At 41.0% G+C, this 18,955-nt stretch overlaps 1 protein-coding gene across 1 annotated transcript in view; it reads left to right on the forward strand.

The window, feature by feature from the left end:
* The window catches only part of LOC114664079 (protein asteroid homolog 1-like), a 39,295-nt gene that overhangs the window by 2,945 nt on the left and 17,395 nt on the right, over positions 1-18,955 (forward strand). Inside the window, 1 exon segment of the mRNA XM_051936118.1 lies at positions 11,605-11,950. Coding sequence (XP_051792078.1) covers positions 11,605-11,950 — 346 coding nt within the window.

Here is an 18,955-nt window from a genome sequence, read left to right on the forward strand (position 1 = left end):
CCGGAGGAAGATGCTTACTATCCAGGAGAAGGTGAAACTCTTGGATATGATCAAAGATGGCAAATCCCTACAAAAGCCTCCTCACGCATATGAAAAGACAGCGCCAGCAACTGCCTATCAAGATGTTCTTCAGCTGCGCACCCAGACACCCACTGCCTACTCCTAGAAGTCCTTCAGTGGAATAAGACAACGACGCACCTGCTGAAGATACTGCACCACCTGAAGACTCTCCTATTGAGGTTGTGTCTTCATAGGTTAGTGGTTGTGTGTAAGAACTGTGTGTGTGTGTAATTAAATGTACAGTACAATAATCTACTATATAAAAGCGGTCGGGATTGTCCTTCCGTCCCGTGAGTGCAAAGCGTAGCGGTATTCCGCTTATCACAGACTTACTACTTGCGGTACGAAGCGACGCGATGTGAGCAGAGTTCTGGTGCTCCCATCGTTCCCTTGCTTTTGTGCTGGAAAAATAGACAAAATTATGTCTCTGGAAATAATTAATGTTGATGGAGTACAAATGCCTCACCGCGTAGTAAATATCAGGGGACATGGTGCTTGCTTATTCTCATCTGTAGCTTATTTAGTGCATGAAACTCCGTCTTTAGCGGTACAGATTCGGGCTGACATTGTACGACATGTTTTAAGTAATTGGTCAAGGTTTCAGCCATTTACAATGATGCCGTCAGGAATCTCATATACAAATGAGCTTCAGTATCTCACTGAAATGTCAAAGTCTCAAACTTATGGTACCATTTCTGAGCTAATGGCAGCGGGAGAGTTGTTCCCCTATGAGTTTCAAGTATATTATTATGGAGTCCTACACTCCAAGTTTGGACAGGCACTCGAGGGGATAAAAAAAACTTAGGTTTTCGGGAGACGTTATGAATGGGCACTTTGATGTTCTCGATCCCTACACTTACATGCCTGATGTACACATGGAGCGCACACAATTTGAGGATAAAAGTCGGTCGCCTTAAGAGGCGGGTGAGCCTAGTTGATAATATGATATTTGTAATGTCTAATATGTCTTATTTTGTCTAATATATTGGGTAATACGAGTGTAATGGTGACTAAAGGGTGTTATTTAATGTCTAGAGGGCTCTAATAATGTTAAAAAACGTATTTAGTAGGTCGTAAACAGGTTTTCTATAACTGCGAAAATATTCGATTTATAAATAAATAAGTAGGATTCTTTATCACGGTAGAGTCTGGAACGGATTAACCGTGATAAACGAGGGTTCACTGTATTGACGTAAGTATTCCAGGCTGCACTGACAGCCTTCATTCTGTTGGGTATGTGAGTTTGTCCCAGTTCTGCACACTGTGTGTGATTCTTCCCCCGTTCTTCTTGGCAGAATTTCTGGAGACCCTCCAGGTTGGCGGGCTGGTGCCTCTGGGCAGCAGTTTTCAAAGAGTGCCACAGATTCGCAGTAGGGTGAAGATCAGGGCTTTGACTTGGCCATTCCAAAACACTCACCTTTCAGTGTATGAGCCACTCCAGTGTCACTTTGGCCTTCTGCTCAGGGTCATTGTCATGTTGACAGATGAATCTTCTCCCAAGCTGTATGCCTTTTGTACCTGGCGGAAAATAATTACAAGAGTTACAGAGATACGGTACAAAAAGATATATGTATTTAATTGGCTTTAACAGGTAACATTCTTTCCTAGAAATATAATCCATAACCCTGTACACTTACTTGCATGTTTAGGCCGGAGAGAAGCATTGGGACATCACAGCCAAGTGGGAGAATGCTGACACAAAGACGTCCCATCCAGCAGTGAGCAGTGTCGGTGGCATAGTGACGCTTCTGACGTTGTGCTGGATCTTCGTCATTATAAACACTCACATAATTACATATTCATAGAATTCATGTCAGAACTGTCTGGTTATTAATACCTTCATACACACTGGGTTCTGTTACCATATTGGTTAAGCAGACATCAGCACTTCCCAAAACAACCTGCTTGTGTCCTTCACGCGTTTTCTGCCCGTCTCCCTAGCCTGACTCACAGCTGTCATTTGTCAGTGTCCCTGGCTGTCTCACTCTCTCTCTCACTCAGCTGAATTGCTTGGATTTATGATGTAAATTTCACAAATGGAACAAATAATCTTGCTACACGAGCCAGCTGGAACAAGTTTTCCTGCAGTATTGTGTGGCGTTTGTGTCCATCCATTGTCCCTTCAACTCTGACAAGATTCCCAGTCCTGGCACTTGATAAGCACCCCCATAGCTTGATGCCACCGCCACATGCCACTGTAGGTCTGGTGTTTCTTGAGGCCTGGCCAGTGTTAGTTTTACGTCACACCCACACCTCTTTAAAGTCTGTCCAGAAAGTTCTATTTTGGTCTCATCTGACCATAAAACCTTCCCCAACATGTTAACTGGGTCCTTCTCATGCTTTTATGACACACTCTTAATAGTCAGCGACTTTAATTTTCATATAGATAATCAGTGTGACCCAAAAGTAGAGGAATTCATGAACCTCCTGGACTCTTTTGATTTGAGACAGCTCGTTAATCAGCCTACACATAAAGCAGGTCATACGTTAGACTTAGTGATTACTAAAGGACTAAAAGTTGATGTAAAGCAGGTCATTCATATTGGTCTGTCAGACCATTTTCTTCTACTTTTTAATATAAAAATAATGATAGAAAACACTCATGAGAAGCATATTGTTAAAAAACGCTTCTTTGACTCATCAGCAGCTTTAAAACTTACAAACATTCTAACCAATCAGTCCGTTTATAGTGCCAACTATAATAGCGAGGATAATGTAAATAGTAAGGTGGAAAGATTTAATAATAAAGTGAGAGCTGCTGCTGACATAGTTGCACCTGAAAAGACAGTTAAAAAATCTTCTAGCATTGTTATACCACGGAAGACCCAAAGAGTGTCTGATTTAAAGAGAACATGCCGTAGAGCTGAGCGTAAATGGAGGAAAACTAAACTAACTATCCACTATGAAATATTAAATGTTAAAATAACAGAATACAATAACACAGTCCGTCTTGAGAGGTGCTGCTATTTCTCTAAGATTATAAATAACAATGCTAGTAATCCCAGAGTCTTATTCTCTACGACTGATCGTCTGTTAAACCAGGTAACTCAAGGGAATGCCTCCTAAGTACTTCCAGTAAAACCTGTGAGGCTATCGCTGTATTTTTCAATCAAAAAATTAATGATATTCGAAATAACATAGTATATCTCCCCAACACTAAGGATCCTCCTAAACCCCAGTACCCCATAATAAACAAATTAAAGTCTTTCACCAGGATAGATTTACCTGATTACATAAAATAATTTCTCAAGTGAAACCCTCCACCTGTGCCCTTGACTCAATACCAACAAATTTTTTCAAAGAAGTATCGGGCGTACTAATTGATAATGTTCTTGACATAATAAATTCGTCATTAGATACGGGGGTCTTCCCAGACTGTCTTAAGACTGCGGTAATTAAACCCCTACTTAAGAAAAATAACCTCGACCCCACTGCTCTTGAAAATTTTAGACCCATCTCTAACCTGCCTTTCTTAAGTAAAATTCTAGAGAAGGCAGTCATTATGCAGTTAAATGAGCACCTTAATAAACATGCTATTCTTGATAAATTTCAGTCAGGTTTTAGAACAAATCACAGCACAGAAACTGCACTCGTTAAAGTAGTCAATGACTTGTGGGTAAATGCAGACAGAGGCCATTTATCTGTTCTCATCCTCTTAGATCTGAGTGCCGCATTTGACACCATTGATCATAATATTCTTAGAAATCGCCTTAGTCAATGGGTGGGCCTCTCTGGCAGGGTCTTAAATTGGTTTGAATCCTACCTGGCAGGGAGAAAATTCTTTGTTAGTTGTGGTAATTATAACTCAAAGACACATGATATCCTATATGGTGTTCCACAAGGCTCTATCCTGGGTCCGCTGCTCTTCTCAATCTACATGCTTCCGTTAGGTCAGATTATCTCAGGGCACAACGTGAGCTACCACAGCTATGCTAATGACACACAGCTGTATTTATCAATAGCACCTGATGACCCCGATTCTCTTGATTCACTAACACGATGTCTTACTTGTATTTCTGAATGGATGAATAGTAATTTTCTCAAGTTAAATAAAGAGAAAACTGAAATCTTAGTGATTGGCAATAATGAATACAATGAGGCTATTAGAAATAAACTGGATCCATTAGGATTAAAAGTCAAGACGGAGGTAAAAAGCTTAGGGGTACCTGTTGACTGAAATCTGATTTTTAAATCGCATATTAATCAGATCACTAGGACAGCGTTTTTTCACTTAAGAAACATAGCAAAAGTTAGACCTCTTATATCATTGAAAGATGCTGAGAAAACAGTTCACGCATTTTTTTCAGTCGACTAGATTACTGTAATGCACTCCTCTCAGGACTACCCAAAAAAGACTTCAATCGTTTGCAACGAGAGCAGAATGCAGCTGCTAGAATCCTAACCAGGAAAAGAAAATCCGAGCACATTTCTCCAGTTTTGATGTCACTACACTGGCTACATGTGTCATTCAGGATTGACTTTAAAATTTTGCTTATGGTTTATAAAGCCTTAAATAATCTCGCTCCATCTTATATATCGGAATGTCTGACACCTTATATTCCAAATCGTAACCTTAGATCCTCAACTGAGTGTCTCCTTAGAATTCCAAGAGCAAAACTTAAAAGAAGTGGTGAGGCGGGGCGGCCTTCTGCTGTTATGCACCTCAAATCTGGAATAGCCTGCTAGTAGGAATTCGCCAGGCTAATACAGTGGAGCACTTTAATAAACTGCTGAAAACACATTACTGTAACATGGCCTTCTCATAACTTCACTGTAATTTAAATCCTGATACTCTGTATATTCAATTCATTATAATAACTATTCATGGTGGCTCTAAAATCTGTACTAACCCCTACTCTCTCTTCTGTTTCCTTTTCTGGTGTCCTTTTGGTGGTGGCGACCTGCGCCACCACCATCTACTCAAAGTACCATGGTGTTCCAACAATGATGGATTAAAAGCCAGAAGTCTGCATGACCACCATCATCAAGTCCTTCTGTGAGAACCCTAACTACAAAGAGGACTATTTCATTTATGTGAGGTAGAATGCCCAGAGGGGACTGGGTGGTCTCATGGCCTCGGACCCCCTACAGATTTTATTTTTTTTCTCCAGCCGTCTGGAGTTTACTCTTTTTCTATGTTAACTAATGTTGTCTTATTTTAATTTCTTATTTTGTCCTTTATTTTTCTTTTCTTCATTATGTAAAGCACTTTGAGCTACTTTTTGTATGAAAATGTGCTATAGAAATAAATGTTGTTGTTGTTTGTAGTAAATGCCATACGTGCTTTTAGATGGACCTTCTTAAGGAATGGCTTCTTTCTTGCTCTCCTCCTGTAGAGGCCTGTTTTATGGAGAGCTCTCGAGATTGTGGACCCCCATGCAGCTTCACCCCAGCGTCAGCCAAAGAGCATTGCAGACTTCGGAGAGTGACAGTGGAATTTTAAGTCGATGTCCCACTCTGATGTTCAGTTTGGAGGGACGGCCTATTCTAGTAAGAGTTGGGGGAGGGGGGGGGGGGGGGAGGGTTGGTGATGAACCTTCCACTTTCTGATGATGGACCCAGCAGTGCTTGATGGGACATTCAAACACTTCGATATTTTCTGTCACCATTTCCTGCCTTGTGCATTTTAATGACTTTGTTCCTCACATCTGCAGATGCTCCTTTGTCTTCATTGTTGCAGTGATTGTCCCACAGAGACTTTGGCTTCACAAAGGGGGCTTTTTATATCCAGAGGGACAGAAAGGACTCACAAGTAGGACCTCATTATATATAATTATAACTTTCATATGTCATTTGAGTAAACCTGGAGCTTCCAAAGCACAGAGGTTTCAATACTGTTGTGATGTGAGATTTTATATATAACTTGATAAATATTTTGTATGTCTTTATTTGATTTTTAGGCAAAGCAATGTAATTTAGTGTTACTTTGGTGAGAGGCATTCGTGTTTAACCCCCCTTTTACGAATGAGCCACATTGAATTTTACGACAGGATTTGGGGGAAGATGTGCCTTAAACCGGTTTGGTTAGTGTTTCTTTGCTTAATTCATTTCTACCCCCGCAAGAAAGACTTAAAGACATATGGTCTTGGGGGTGGCAGGTTTTAAGATGTTGTATTCCCCCATTGGTCTGAGGTATGGCTGTTTGGAATTGGCTTGTCTCAGAGGCCTTTAAGTACTACGACGCCCTATTGGCTGTAGGGATTGGACAGAAAATCTATATATTTACTTGTTTAACCTCACACTCTCTCTCTTACTAACCAACATCTGAAAGAAACATCTCTCTTGCTAACCTGTGATGAAGACAACACAATGAAGAGCACAGCTCAGCAGCCATTTTGAACAGATGTGTGGGTGAAAGCTGAGCACCAATGATGCCTTAACTAGAGACATTTAAGTAACTACAAGTCTGTGTGCCGCCTGAACTACATATCACCATTTAATCAGGTTGTATGGTTGCCAATATTCAAATGTACTTTGCATTTTGTTATTATTTATGAATATTATCAGTAATACATTATTTTATGTGTAACTTAACTTCTGCTTGTCTTTTTACTGCATCTAATTGCCTAAGGTTATAGATATAGAAGGGAAAGTGGGGATAAGTTATATACAATAATACCTTATAAACAGTGGTAAGTCTGTGAGATTAGGCATTCTGACAAAGGCTACATATTAATAATACAATAAGGGAAAGTAGAACAATATATTACTCTACCAAGACAAAACAATTGGCATAGTCGGCAGGATTTTGGGGTAACCATGTTTCGCACCCTGTTTGCGAATACTGTTGATGTATATGTGTGTTTATGTATGTGAATTTTAGGGCATCCAGTGTACAAATGCAGTGGAAGTAAACATTGTTTGGTTGCTGAATGGAATATAACCAACAAAGTGTAGAGACTTCATGTGTGTCAAGAGGATACCCGCATGTTTGTTAGTGCTGGTGGTAGTGAGTCCCTAATTAAAGTGCTAGGGAGTGATGGAACATGAATGCGTCATTCATATGGCATTTAAGTGGTTAAAGTGCTAGGGAGTGATGGGACGTGCATGCATCATTCATACAGCACTTATTCGTTTAGGATCTTTGTGTATGTTTGCTTACAGGGGCAAAAGTAGGCCAACCCATAACGAAGGTGGCAAATTGTATTAGATTATAATTGTCGATTCAGAAATGCCTAAATTTATATTAAAGTCAGCCATCTTCCAGTGGAGTGGCAGAAGCAAGCAGGCCAAAGCTAGGGAATGCAAACCTGTAGTGCAGGTAGAGAAAGCAGAAGCTGAGCTGAGCAGGCCACAAAATGGAAGGGGGCTGGAAGGATTAAAAGCAGGAAAACAGAGATCAGGTATAAAGAAGACAGCTGCTGTTATAAGAGGTTTACTATCTTGTATTATTGGAAATAAGAAAGATCAGCATGAGGAAGAAAATAGCAAAGTGAATGAAAGTGAAAATGGAATGTTGTGTGAGAGTTTTGAAAGATGTAACAGTTGGTGTGATAATTGTGAAGTGCTAGCATGTAGAACACCCACTGCTGAAGTGGAAAGCACAGAAAGCAGGGGAAACAAGGAAGGAAAACCACCCATGGTGAAAGTTAGGGCAATAGTAATGGGATCTTACTGGAACCCTAAAACATGGGTGGGTGACTCACCTGAGACAGATGGGTGCTCAGAAAAAGAGTGGAAATGTGAGTGTGAGGAAAAGGAGAGAGATGAAAGGAAGGGAAAACAGGAAAGATGTTTTCTTCCATTATTCTCCAGTACACCACAATCTCCAGGTAATTGTGAGGTCTGTCCAGTAGTTAAAGAACATGTTACACAGATATATATTTCACCACTGTTAAGAAAGGTAACCAGTGCTGCACTGAAATTTGATTTAGGACAAAGAAATCAGATAGAAGGCAGAGAAGCTGGTGAGTGTGAATGGCAATTGTTGACTAGAGGGCATGAACTGGATAATGGCATAAGGATACTGAGTGAAGAAAGTGTGGAATTAAAACAAAGAACAATGGAAATGAAAGGAATTCGAGTGTTTGTGTGTGAAAGGTCTAAAAGTGCTAATGCAAGAATGGTTGAGTTGGAAAGAAGGTGCACCAGTTTAGGATTTGGTTTGAATGAATCAGGACAAGCCAAAGAACAAAGGATGGGGGATGGTGCAGCAGGAAGGTATGCAAACTCGGGCAGCAAGTCAAGAATGCACAGGGGTGTGAGGGTCCAAACAGCTGTGCTGGGGTCAGCAGTAATTAAAAAGCACACACACTTAGGCTCAGTAATTCGAAACCTGACTGACCAGTTGTTTAAAAAGACAGCCTATGAATCTCCCTGTAATAAAATGGAGAAAAGTGAGCTGGTGTTTAGTAAAGAACACAGGTCAGTTTTAGGAGAGATACTGGATTTAGAACTCGGATTTTGGAGAGGTTTTAGCCCACACTTTCAGGTAGCAGTTACTATACAATAAAATAAAAAAAGGACACACAGGCAATGAGAACAATAGAAGGGTAGCGCGGGAAGACAGGAAAGGGAAAATAGTTATGTCTGTTTCCATTTCTGGCCTTTTGCAATAGTGCAACTTCTATTATTTGAGGTTTTACGGACTTTAGGTTGGTGCAGGTAACAAATAGTGAAGGCAATTAGCAGAATAAAGTCCATGCAGGAGATTGGGTTACCACTAGCACATTGGAGCAGAGTGGCAGTGTGGCCAAGCTGTTCCAATGAATGCCAGGAAGCAAAGTTTGAGTGTTGGTACCAGGATAACAACCAAGAAAATGAGATGGACTTTGTCACCTTCCATTTTGCAGACCTGCCTACATAGCGGAATGAAAAAAAAGAAAGAGGAAAAGACAACAAGCAAAACTAAAGACAAAGACATGAAGAAGAACCGAAGAGACAGCAAGAAAAAGACACTTGCTGGGGTTTAAGTGAGTAACAAGTCCACAAGTCACATAATAATAGGAGTAGTCAGAATAGCTATAGTTTAAAAGGAAAGGTTTGTTCATTACTGCAGCAAATGTATATTCCAAGGGGTGGAAACTGAACAAACCAGTTTAGGAAAGCCAAAATAAGGGGATTAATTTTGGGCTCATACAGTATACATTCTGGGTATTAATTAATTAAGTGGGATAATTAATACTTTTATTAAGAAAAGGTATACTAAGAAAATTGGTGAACTTTTCAAAAGAGCAGGTGCAGCTGGTACATTTGCAAGACATATGGGCTCCGATGTTTAGGTATAGTCTAATTGGGAAAATACGGAAGCCCTGCTGAGGTTGTCAGCTGTGGTGCAAGCAGAGGACGAGTGGGCCAGTTCTGAACTGAGGTGTTTAGCACAACGAGTATGCATATGGTGAGCAAACAACTGAAGGGGTGGCCTACAGGGGGAATGATGAGTTGCATAGCTATGATGTCTCATGGTGGTGATGCCAGCCTATACTGGTAAAGGCTGATGGCAGTCAAGAGTTGCACCATGGGTAGGAAAGCACAAGAGGCAACTAAATCAACCCCAAATGTGTGAAGAGGGTCCACAGAGGTTGGTTTGTGAACAGTTTATGCAGTGGTACATGTGCTCTCACTTGGGCAGAACTGATTGTACTGGCACCTGTGGCATGTTACCTTTCAAATTTTCATGTTAATTGTACAGCTGCATATGCTTAAATGAATAGTTTGGGACAAGGGTCTAATTAGCAGTTAGACACAAAACCAGTAAAGAACAAAGGTCACTTTTAGGAATTCACAGTAGACTTAAATTGGAGTACAGTTAGTTTAGTGGAAGGTGTGGACTTGTCTCATTCTGAACCACCAGATCTGATGACATATGAAGACTGCAGAAAGCTAAACAAACAGTTGAAGCATGCCGGAGCAGATACAAGTCATCAGGAGCACATCCAAGTTCTTCAGATTGTCTTTGAAATAAAGAAGATATGTAATGGACAAATGGTCATGGACAACTTTTAACACTGGGACAGCAAATACTGCAAATCAATGCACAAGTTATGCAACAGACTCTTTAAACAATTAAGACTGTTTATAAAGACATTGTACAAAACATTCATCGGGGTGGAGTGTTGTGATGTGAGATTTTATATATAACTTGATAAATATTTTGTATGTCTTTATTTGATTTTTAGGCAAAGCAATGTAATTTAGTGTTACTTTGGTGAGAGGCATTCGTGTTTGACCCCCCATTTTTTTTTTTGTTCTTTATTTCGCCTTATACAATTTCTTGTATTAGGAATTTGGTAGTTTTCGCATACCCCTTGGGGTCAGAGCGCAGGGTCAGCCATTGTGCAGCGCCCCTGGAGCAATTACAGGTTTAGGGCCTTGCTCAAGGGCCCAGCAGAGCAGTGGCCTTTTTGGCAGTGACGGGGATTCGAACCGGCAACCTTCGGGATACCAGCGCAGATCCTTAGCCTCAGAGCCACCACTCCGCCCATTTACGACTGAGCCTCTTTGAATTTTATGACAGGATTTGGGGGAAGATGTGCCTTAAACCGGTTTGGCTAGTGTTTCTTTGCTTAATTCATTTCTACCCCCGCAAGAAAGACTTAAAGACATATGGTCTTGGGGGTGGCAGGTTTTAAGATGTTGTATTCCCCCATTGGTCTGAGGTATGGCTGTTTGGAATTGGCTTGTCTCAGAGGCTTTTAAGTACTATGACGCCCTGTTGGCTGTAGGGATTGGACAGAAAATCTATATATTTACTTGTTTAAGCTCACACTCTCTCTCTTACTAACCAACATCTGAAAGAAGCATCTCTCTTGCTAACCTGATGATGAAGACAACACAATGAAGAGCACAGCTCAGCAGCCATTTTGAACAGACGTGTGGCTGAAAGCTGAGCTCCAATGATGCCTTAACTAGAGACATTTAAGTAACTACAAGACTGTGTGCCGCCTGAACTACACATCACCATTTAATCAGGTTGTATGGTTGCCAATATTCAAATATGCTTTGCATTTTGTTATTATTTACAAATATTATCAGTAATACATTATTTTATGTGTAACTTAACTTCTGCTTGTCTTTTTACTACATCTAATTGCCTGAGGTTATAGATATAGAAGGGAAGGTGGGGATAAGTTATATACAATAATACCTTATAAACAGTGGTAAGTCTGTGAGATTAGGCATTCTGACAAAGGCTACATATTAATAATACAAGAGGGGAAAGTAGAGCAATATATTACTCTACCAAGACAAAACAAATACTTAGGCAAATTCGAACTTTGAAGTTTTTCTGTTTCAGTTCATAAACTGGTATATTTGGACTTTGGAAATGTGTTGTTACAGTATAAGAGTTCACATTCAAAACTCTGTATGTATAAACATGTGGACAAATCTTTTGTCATGCAGAAAATCAGGCCGACTTTCAAGGGGATTGAATACTTTTGCACATCACTGTATGCAGTGACCTTAAATTCTGGAGACACAGACAATGGCAGATCTTCAATCAGAGACAATGGAGATCTGTAAGTCAGGGAAGGGCATCCTGGGATCGGTGTGGGGAGGCCTGTCCGCCTGCGTGGAGTTTTAATGCGTTGTAATCTCTCCGAGACACATGGAGGCTGTGTTTGCACAATTGGCTGTGAGGAGCCTCGCTGGATACTGGAGGCGCTCGCTCGTCTTGTCGTATCCATTGGGCGCAGACTCTTGACTAGTGGGACAGCATTTCTGGGAGTAACAGGTTTTTTTTTTTTTTTTTTTGTCGCTCATCTCCAGCTTCCATTGGCTAGGCGCCTGCAGATGTTCTTGGAGATTCTGGGGGTCAGCTCTTCATCTGTGGAGGAAGTTCCTCGGCCCCTGGTTTTACCCGTGTACGTCACCCACTTCTGGTTGATTCACTCAGATCCTCGTCCAAGCCTTCAGCATCTGCAAGCAATTCTGGTGGGAATCGCAAAAGGTGAGGCACGTCAAGTGGTCACTCGTGTGTCTTATCAATCGAGCACTTTAGCCCTTTTGACAAAATAAACCTGCATCCTGTTAGTTAGCCAGCAGGGGGACAGGATTTATGCCGCCTCACTCCTTAAAAATCCATTTTAACGACGCAAGAAGTTTTGTTGAAAAGCATAACACAACAAAAGCATCTTATTGTCAAGTCCAGAAGTATTTGGACAGTGACACAATTTTCATAATGGATTTGAAACAAAGCAAATCAAGATGTGATTGAAGTGTAGACTTTCAAATTTAATTCAAGGGGTTTACTATATATTAATATGTAAAGGAAGTTCCATCCATCCATCCATCCATTTTCTGTCCTCACAGGTGGCGCAGTGGTAGTGCTGCTGCTTTGCAGTAAGGAGACTGTGGAAGATTGTGGGTTTGCTTCCCGGTTCCTCCCTGTGTGGATAGCGCTTTGAGTACTGAGAAAAGCGCTATATAAATGTAATGAATTATTATTTATTTATTATTAACCCGCTGAATCCGAACACAGAGTCACATGGGTCTGCTGGAGCCAATCCCAGCCAACACAGGGCACAAGGCAGGAACCAATCCCGGGCAGGGTGCCAACCCACCACAGTGTAAAGGAATTTGCCACACAAAAATGGTTTTCATTTCATTTGTTACTTACCCCTATGATTTTTGTAGAGATTACCGAGGAAATTCTTTAATTTCATTGAGAATGGAAATGAAAAAAATTTTAAGATACAATACAAGCTGATAATGACCGGTGCTGTTGATCGGCACACAATTTAAAAAATGGGAAAGTAAAAAATCACACTATCTGTGTCGCATAACTCACATGTTTGTTATCTAGTCATTTGCTGACAACATGGAAAACACGTGCAGTTTTTATGAAAATATCAATATAATAAAACACTAAGGTCTGTGAGTGTGTTTGGTACCTCCGAGTAATCTGATTGGTCAGTTTGGCTTTGTTCTGATTGGCCAGTTTCTCTGTGGTTGATTGAAACAGGAAGCTCCAGGCAAGGGAGACTGACACACACGAGGAGAACCAAAGAGAGGCGTAGGAGAAACACTGAGAGTCGCCATCAAACACAGGAAGTATGCGCAAGAATACAAATAATGTTTTCACAGTGGAGTCCGTTTACCATAGGTGGTCGTCAAAAAGCAGAGAGGAGGTGAGCAAGGTGTCTGAGAAGCAGGCTTTAGGGGAACGTGAACGAGAGAGCAAGCCCCGGCCAAGGTGGATTGAGACACACAAGGATACCAAAAAAAAGGTGTAGGATGAAGAAAGAGGGCACAGGAAAGAAAGAGATTTCAAATATCAGATTTTACAAAACGCATTCTGTTACCTGTTGTGAGGCAGAACCAAACCAGACAGTTACAGATGAGGTCAGCATGGACTAGATAGATAGATAGATAGAAAAGGCACTATGAGATAGATAGATAGATAGATAGATAGATAGATAGATAGATAGATAGATAGATAGATAGATAGATAGATAGATAGATAGATGTGAAATGCACTATATAATAGATAGATAGATAGATAGATAGATAGATAGATAGATAGATAGATAGATAGATAGATAGATAGATAGATAGATAGATAGATAGATGCTTTACTAATCCCAAGGGGATTCCCATACTCCAGCAGCAGCATACTAATAAAAAAACAATTTTAAATTAAACAGTGATAACAATGCAGGTATACAGACAGACAATAACTTTGTATAATGTTAATGTTTACCCCCCCCCCCCCCCCCCCCCCCCCGGGTGGAATTGAAGAGTCACATAGTGCGGCGGACGAACGATCTCCTCAGTCTGTCAGTGGAGCAGGACGGTGACAGCAGTCTGTCGCTGAAGCTGCTCCTCTGTCTGGAGACTTGAGGATGGCTGTGTAGAATTGGACCAATATTGCTTGAGGGAAATTGAATTTCCTCGGCTGATGCAAAAAGAACATTCTTTGATGGGCTTTCTTAATAATACATGGGATGTTATTGTCCCACTTAAGGTTTTGTGACAGCACAGTGCCCAGAAACCTAAATGACTCTGTCATCCCAACAGCTGAGCCATTTAAAGCAAGAGATAGGTGAACAGGTGACCGTTTCCTGAAATCTATGATCCCCTCCTGAGTTTTTTGAACGTTAAGGTTGAAATTATTATGGCCGCACCACAATGTCAGATGTTCCACCTCCAATGTGGACTCATCATTGTTTGAAATGAGGCCTATTAGCATGATGTCATCTGCAAATTTAAAAAGTCTGACCGACCACCAGGGGCCTCATGCATAACGCCGTGTGTAGAATTCGCACTATAACATGACGTAAGCACAAAAGCCGAAATGTGCTTACACAAAGAAAAATCCAGATGCAGGAATCTGTGCGTTCGCCAACTTCCGCGTTTTTCCGCTACATAAATCCCGCTCAGCATGGCCCGCCCCAACTCCTCCCAGAATTACACCTCTTTGAATATGCAAATCAATATAAATAGCCCTTAAGCCTAGCATTCTGTGTAAAGGCAATGGCAAAAGTACAAGGAAAAATAGAAGAATTTCAGCGAATACCAAATGGAGGCAAAGAAAAACTTACTATTTGTTGGTTTAAACAGTTATATAAGCAACAAAAGGAAGTTGATCGAGTGACATAGCGTGTCAGAGAAACTCAAATGCTCAAGTTCACAAAGTCGCACAGTACCCGAAATAAAAAAGTTGACACATATGAAAGTCGGCGTGAAAAGGTGAGTCATATGAAAGCTTATTAGGGTACAGTGGAAAAAAAAGGCACACAGTGTGAAAAAAGCACGAAATTTCCACTTTAATCACGTAGTTTATTTTGTCATTAAAGTAGAACATCATAAACTTCATCTTAAAATCGTTTGATTTACTAGTTTCTCAAATCCCATTGTAACTAAAGTAGCACGTTAAATGCTTTGTTGTGTATTTGATCTTCTGTGTGCTCAATGTGCCTGAATCACTACGTGCTCTTCCTCCGACAAGACACAGAATCCATTACGTTGGAAATATTACAGCTGTCTGAATAATTAAAATACTGAGAAGTATACGTGATATCATTTTCATGATATGAGTTAAAGCATGTTATTAAACATGGGAACACGGTGGCGCAGTGATTGTTCATGTCTTACAGCAAGATGCTTGCTGCGCTATGCGTGACCTTCAATGAAATGCTTTATTACAGAAGTGCTGTCTCTTTCAAACGTACTAACCTCCAATTCCTGTCCTTCCTTTTCTTTCTCCAAATACCCAATCGCCACACAATCAGCTCTGTAACAGACGTTAAGCCATCTGTAAGCTTAGAACGCCGATTCTTCAAAACTTTTAAGGAACATCGAAATATCTTCGTAATGTTTAAATATTCTATCCATCTATCCTTCCAGTGTCGCGCCAGCCACAGCATGAAAACAGCGTGAGGCAGGAACAAACCGTGAACGAAGCTCAAGTTTTTCGCTAGCGCTGCGGCACCGTGAAGTTAAAGTTTTATCTGTATAATATAATCAACATATTTTGCTGCATTTCATCTTAAAAATGATATCGTCATCATATCTAAATACGCGCTTTATAAAGTGGCTCAGGTTGTGTAATATTATAACTGTACCATAAGTACAATTACCTCACGGTAACTTGTAAGTACAAACAGTTCTACAAGGAGCACTTGAGCCGCCGTTGTGGATGTGGATCTAAGAAAGGGTAACCACACAGGAACAGTAGCACTGCTTTGACGCTGGGTGCCGCCAGTCTGCAAAACTGAGTGGAGAACTTGCGTACGACAGGGTATGAGGTACCGTGGAAACGTGCGTGACTTTACGCCAAGTGTAGGTTTTATACATCGCGATTTGAGCGTGGAAACGTTCTTACGCAACATTTCTGTGCATACGCACCGTTTATACATGAGGCCCCAGAGGTCCAATCATTTGTATAAAACGAGAAGAGTAGTCGGGAAAGGACATATCCCTACCCGCCCACCAGTACAATGGGTTACTGGGTCAGACGTGTGTGCCCAGCCACACCAGTACTGCTTTCTATCTGTAAGAAAGTTGGTGATCCAATGGCAGGCTGAGCTGGGTGAGTTTCTTATTGGGGTGATTGTATTGAAAGCAGAGTGTAGCTGCTGGTAGGTCAGGCAGGATCAAGCACGGGTCAAACGCACGGCGAAAGAAATCTCTCAGTCCAAAATTTCTTTTTAAAGGGTTTAGTGAAAATTCAAAGCAAACAGTCCACACAAGAATAAAGAAGAAGGCTGTTACACACATTGAATAAAAGGCAAAAAAAAATCTAAACTTAGCTTTTCTTGTCAAAGTTTAGTTGTTTCTAAACTTAAAGATTCTTTACTTTGCCTTCATTACGCTCTAAATGTACGGCGCTGCACATTCAGTAGAGCTTGTTGCGTTACATTCTATTGGGCACATTAAGGACCAGTTTGAAACTGCATGCCCTCCATGCCTTACTTATGGCGAGGCAGATCACTGACTGAGACTAATCTATCGTCAGTGAGACGAGAAACAGTTAGAAAATACCAACTCAGTTCAGCTTGTGGGGGTTATAAGAACCTCTCAGAGACTATGCACTAATACACAGTATGGGCAAACATTTAAGAAAACTAAGCAAACACTTCTGTCTACTTGACATAACCTAAATAACTAGCAAATGGCTCTTACACAGAGCTCAAGTCCACAATCGAGATCCTCACATCTGCCCCTGGCTTATCGAGGTGTTGGTAAGTAAAGCTCAGACCTCGATTCACTGCGTCACACACAGACCGGTGGGCTTGGCATGCAAACTGAACTGGGTGCAGGAGGTCTTTTATATCATTCTTCAGGTCATTCAGAATAAGACGTCCAAAGGTCTTCATGACCACAGAGGTAATGAGAAGTCAAGCAAAAATGACCCCTTTTATTGGCTAACTAGAAAGATCACAATATGCAAGCTTTTGAGGCAACTCTGGCCCCTTCTTCAGGCATCTTCTTCTACATTTTGCCTGAAGAAGGAGCCTGAGTTGCCTCGAAAGCTTGCATATTGTGGTCTTTCTAGTTAGCCAATAAAATGGAGGCATTTTGCTTGACTTCTCACTACATTCATAATGGCAGACATGGTCCAACACCCAAGTACTGCATGACCACAGAGGTTAAAGCTACTGGTTTGTAGTCATTTAGGCCTGTCACCTTTGATTTTTTTGCTACTGGAATGATGGTGGAGGTCCTCAACCCGGCAGGAGCAGTGCACAGATCCAGAGATTGGTTGAAAATGTCTGCAAATGCTGCAGACAGCTGGGTCTTTCAGTTCCTGAGTTTGGAAAGGGAAACGAGATCTGGGGCTGCAGCTCTTTTTTTTTTTTTTTAAGATTTTCTCTCCTCATCAAACAACATCCCAGAATGACAAAGTGAACACAGAACTTTGGAATGTTTTGCAAATATGTTTTAAAAAAACTGAAATATCCCATTGACACGAGTTTTAAGTGCCTTTCCTTTGGCTCAGGTGCACCTCATTCTCTTGATCATCATGGAGATGTTTCTCCACTTTGTTTGGATTCCACCTGTGATCATTTCAGTTGATTTATTGATTAGGGAAGGCACACATACACCAGTCTAAAGAAGCTCTACCAAGTGAGAAAACACTAAGCCATGGGGTCCAAGGAATTGCCTGCAGGGCTCAGAGACAGGATTGTGTCAAGGCATAAACCTGGGGATGGTGGCATCACTGAAGGTTCCCAAGAGCGCAGTTTTTCTATGGAATTCTTAAATAGAGAAAGTTTAAGTAATCAGGGGAAAGGGGCCTTGGTGTGAGAGGTGGCCGAGAACCCGGTGGTCCTGGCTGGGCTCCAGAGAACCAATGTAGAGAAGAAGGATAATCACCACTGCAACACTCCACTGAGCTGAGCTTTCTGACAAAGTGACAAAATGGAAGCCTTTACACAGTAACTGACATATAGAAGTCCACTTGAACTAAAGGACCCTCAGACTGGTAGAAAGTAGCTTCTGTGGTTTAATGAAAGCCCCATTAGATAGATAGATAGATAGATAGATATGAAAGGCACTATACAATAGATAGATAGATACAGTGGTGTGAAAAACTATTTGCCCCCTTCCTGATTTCTTATTCTTTTGCATGTTTGTCACACAAAATGTTTCTGATCATCAAACACATTTAACCATTAGTCAAATATAACACAAGTAAACACAAAATGCAGTTTGTAAATGGTGGTTTTTATTATTTAGGGAGAAAAAAAAATCCAAACCTACATGGCCCTGTGTGAAAAAGTAATTGCCCCCTGAACCTAATAACTGGTTGGGCCACCCTTAGCAGCAATAACTGCAATCAAGCGTTTGCGATAACTTGCAATGAGTCTTTTACAGCGCTCTGGAGGAATTTTGGCCCACTCATCTTTGCAAAATTATTGTAATTCAGCTTTATTTGAGGGTTTTCTAGCATGAACCGCCTTTTTAAGGTCATGCCATAGCATCTCAATTGGATTCAGGTCAGGACTTTGACTAGGTCACTCCAAAGTCGTCTTTTTGTTTTTCTTCAGCCATTCAGAGGTGGATTTTCTGGTGTGTTTTGGGTCATTGTCCTGTTGCAGCACCCAAGATCGCTTCAGCTTGAGTTGACGAACAGATGGCCGGACATTCTCCTTCAGGATTTTTTGGTAGACAGTAGAATTCATGGTTCCATCTATCACAGCAAGCCTTCCAGGTCCTGAAGCAGCAAAACAACCCCAGACCATCACACTACCACCACCATATTTTACTGTTGGTATGATGTTCTTTTTCTGAAATGCTGTGTTCCTTTTACGCCAGATGTAACGGGACATTTGCCTTCCAAAAAGTTCAACTTTTGTCTCATCAGTCCACAAGGTATTTTCCCAAAAGTCTTGGCAATCATTGAGATGTTTCTTAGCAAAATTTGCTTAACAGTGGTTTGCGTCTTGGAAATCTGCCATGCAGGCCGTTTTTGCCCAGTCTCTTTCTTATGGTGGAGTCGTGAACACTG

The sequence above is a fragment of the Erpetoichthys calabaricus genome, chromosome 13 (assembly GCF_900747795.2).
Source record: "Erpetoichthys calabaricus chromosome 13, fErpCal1.3, whole genome shotgun sequence".
NCBI classification, from domain to species: domain Eukaryota; kingdom Metazoa; phylum Chordata; class Cladistia; order Polypteriformes; family Polypteridae; genus Erpetoichthys; species Erpetoichthys calabaricus.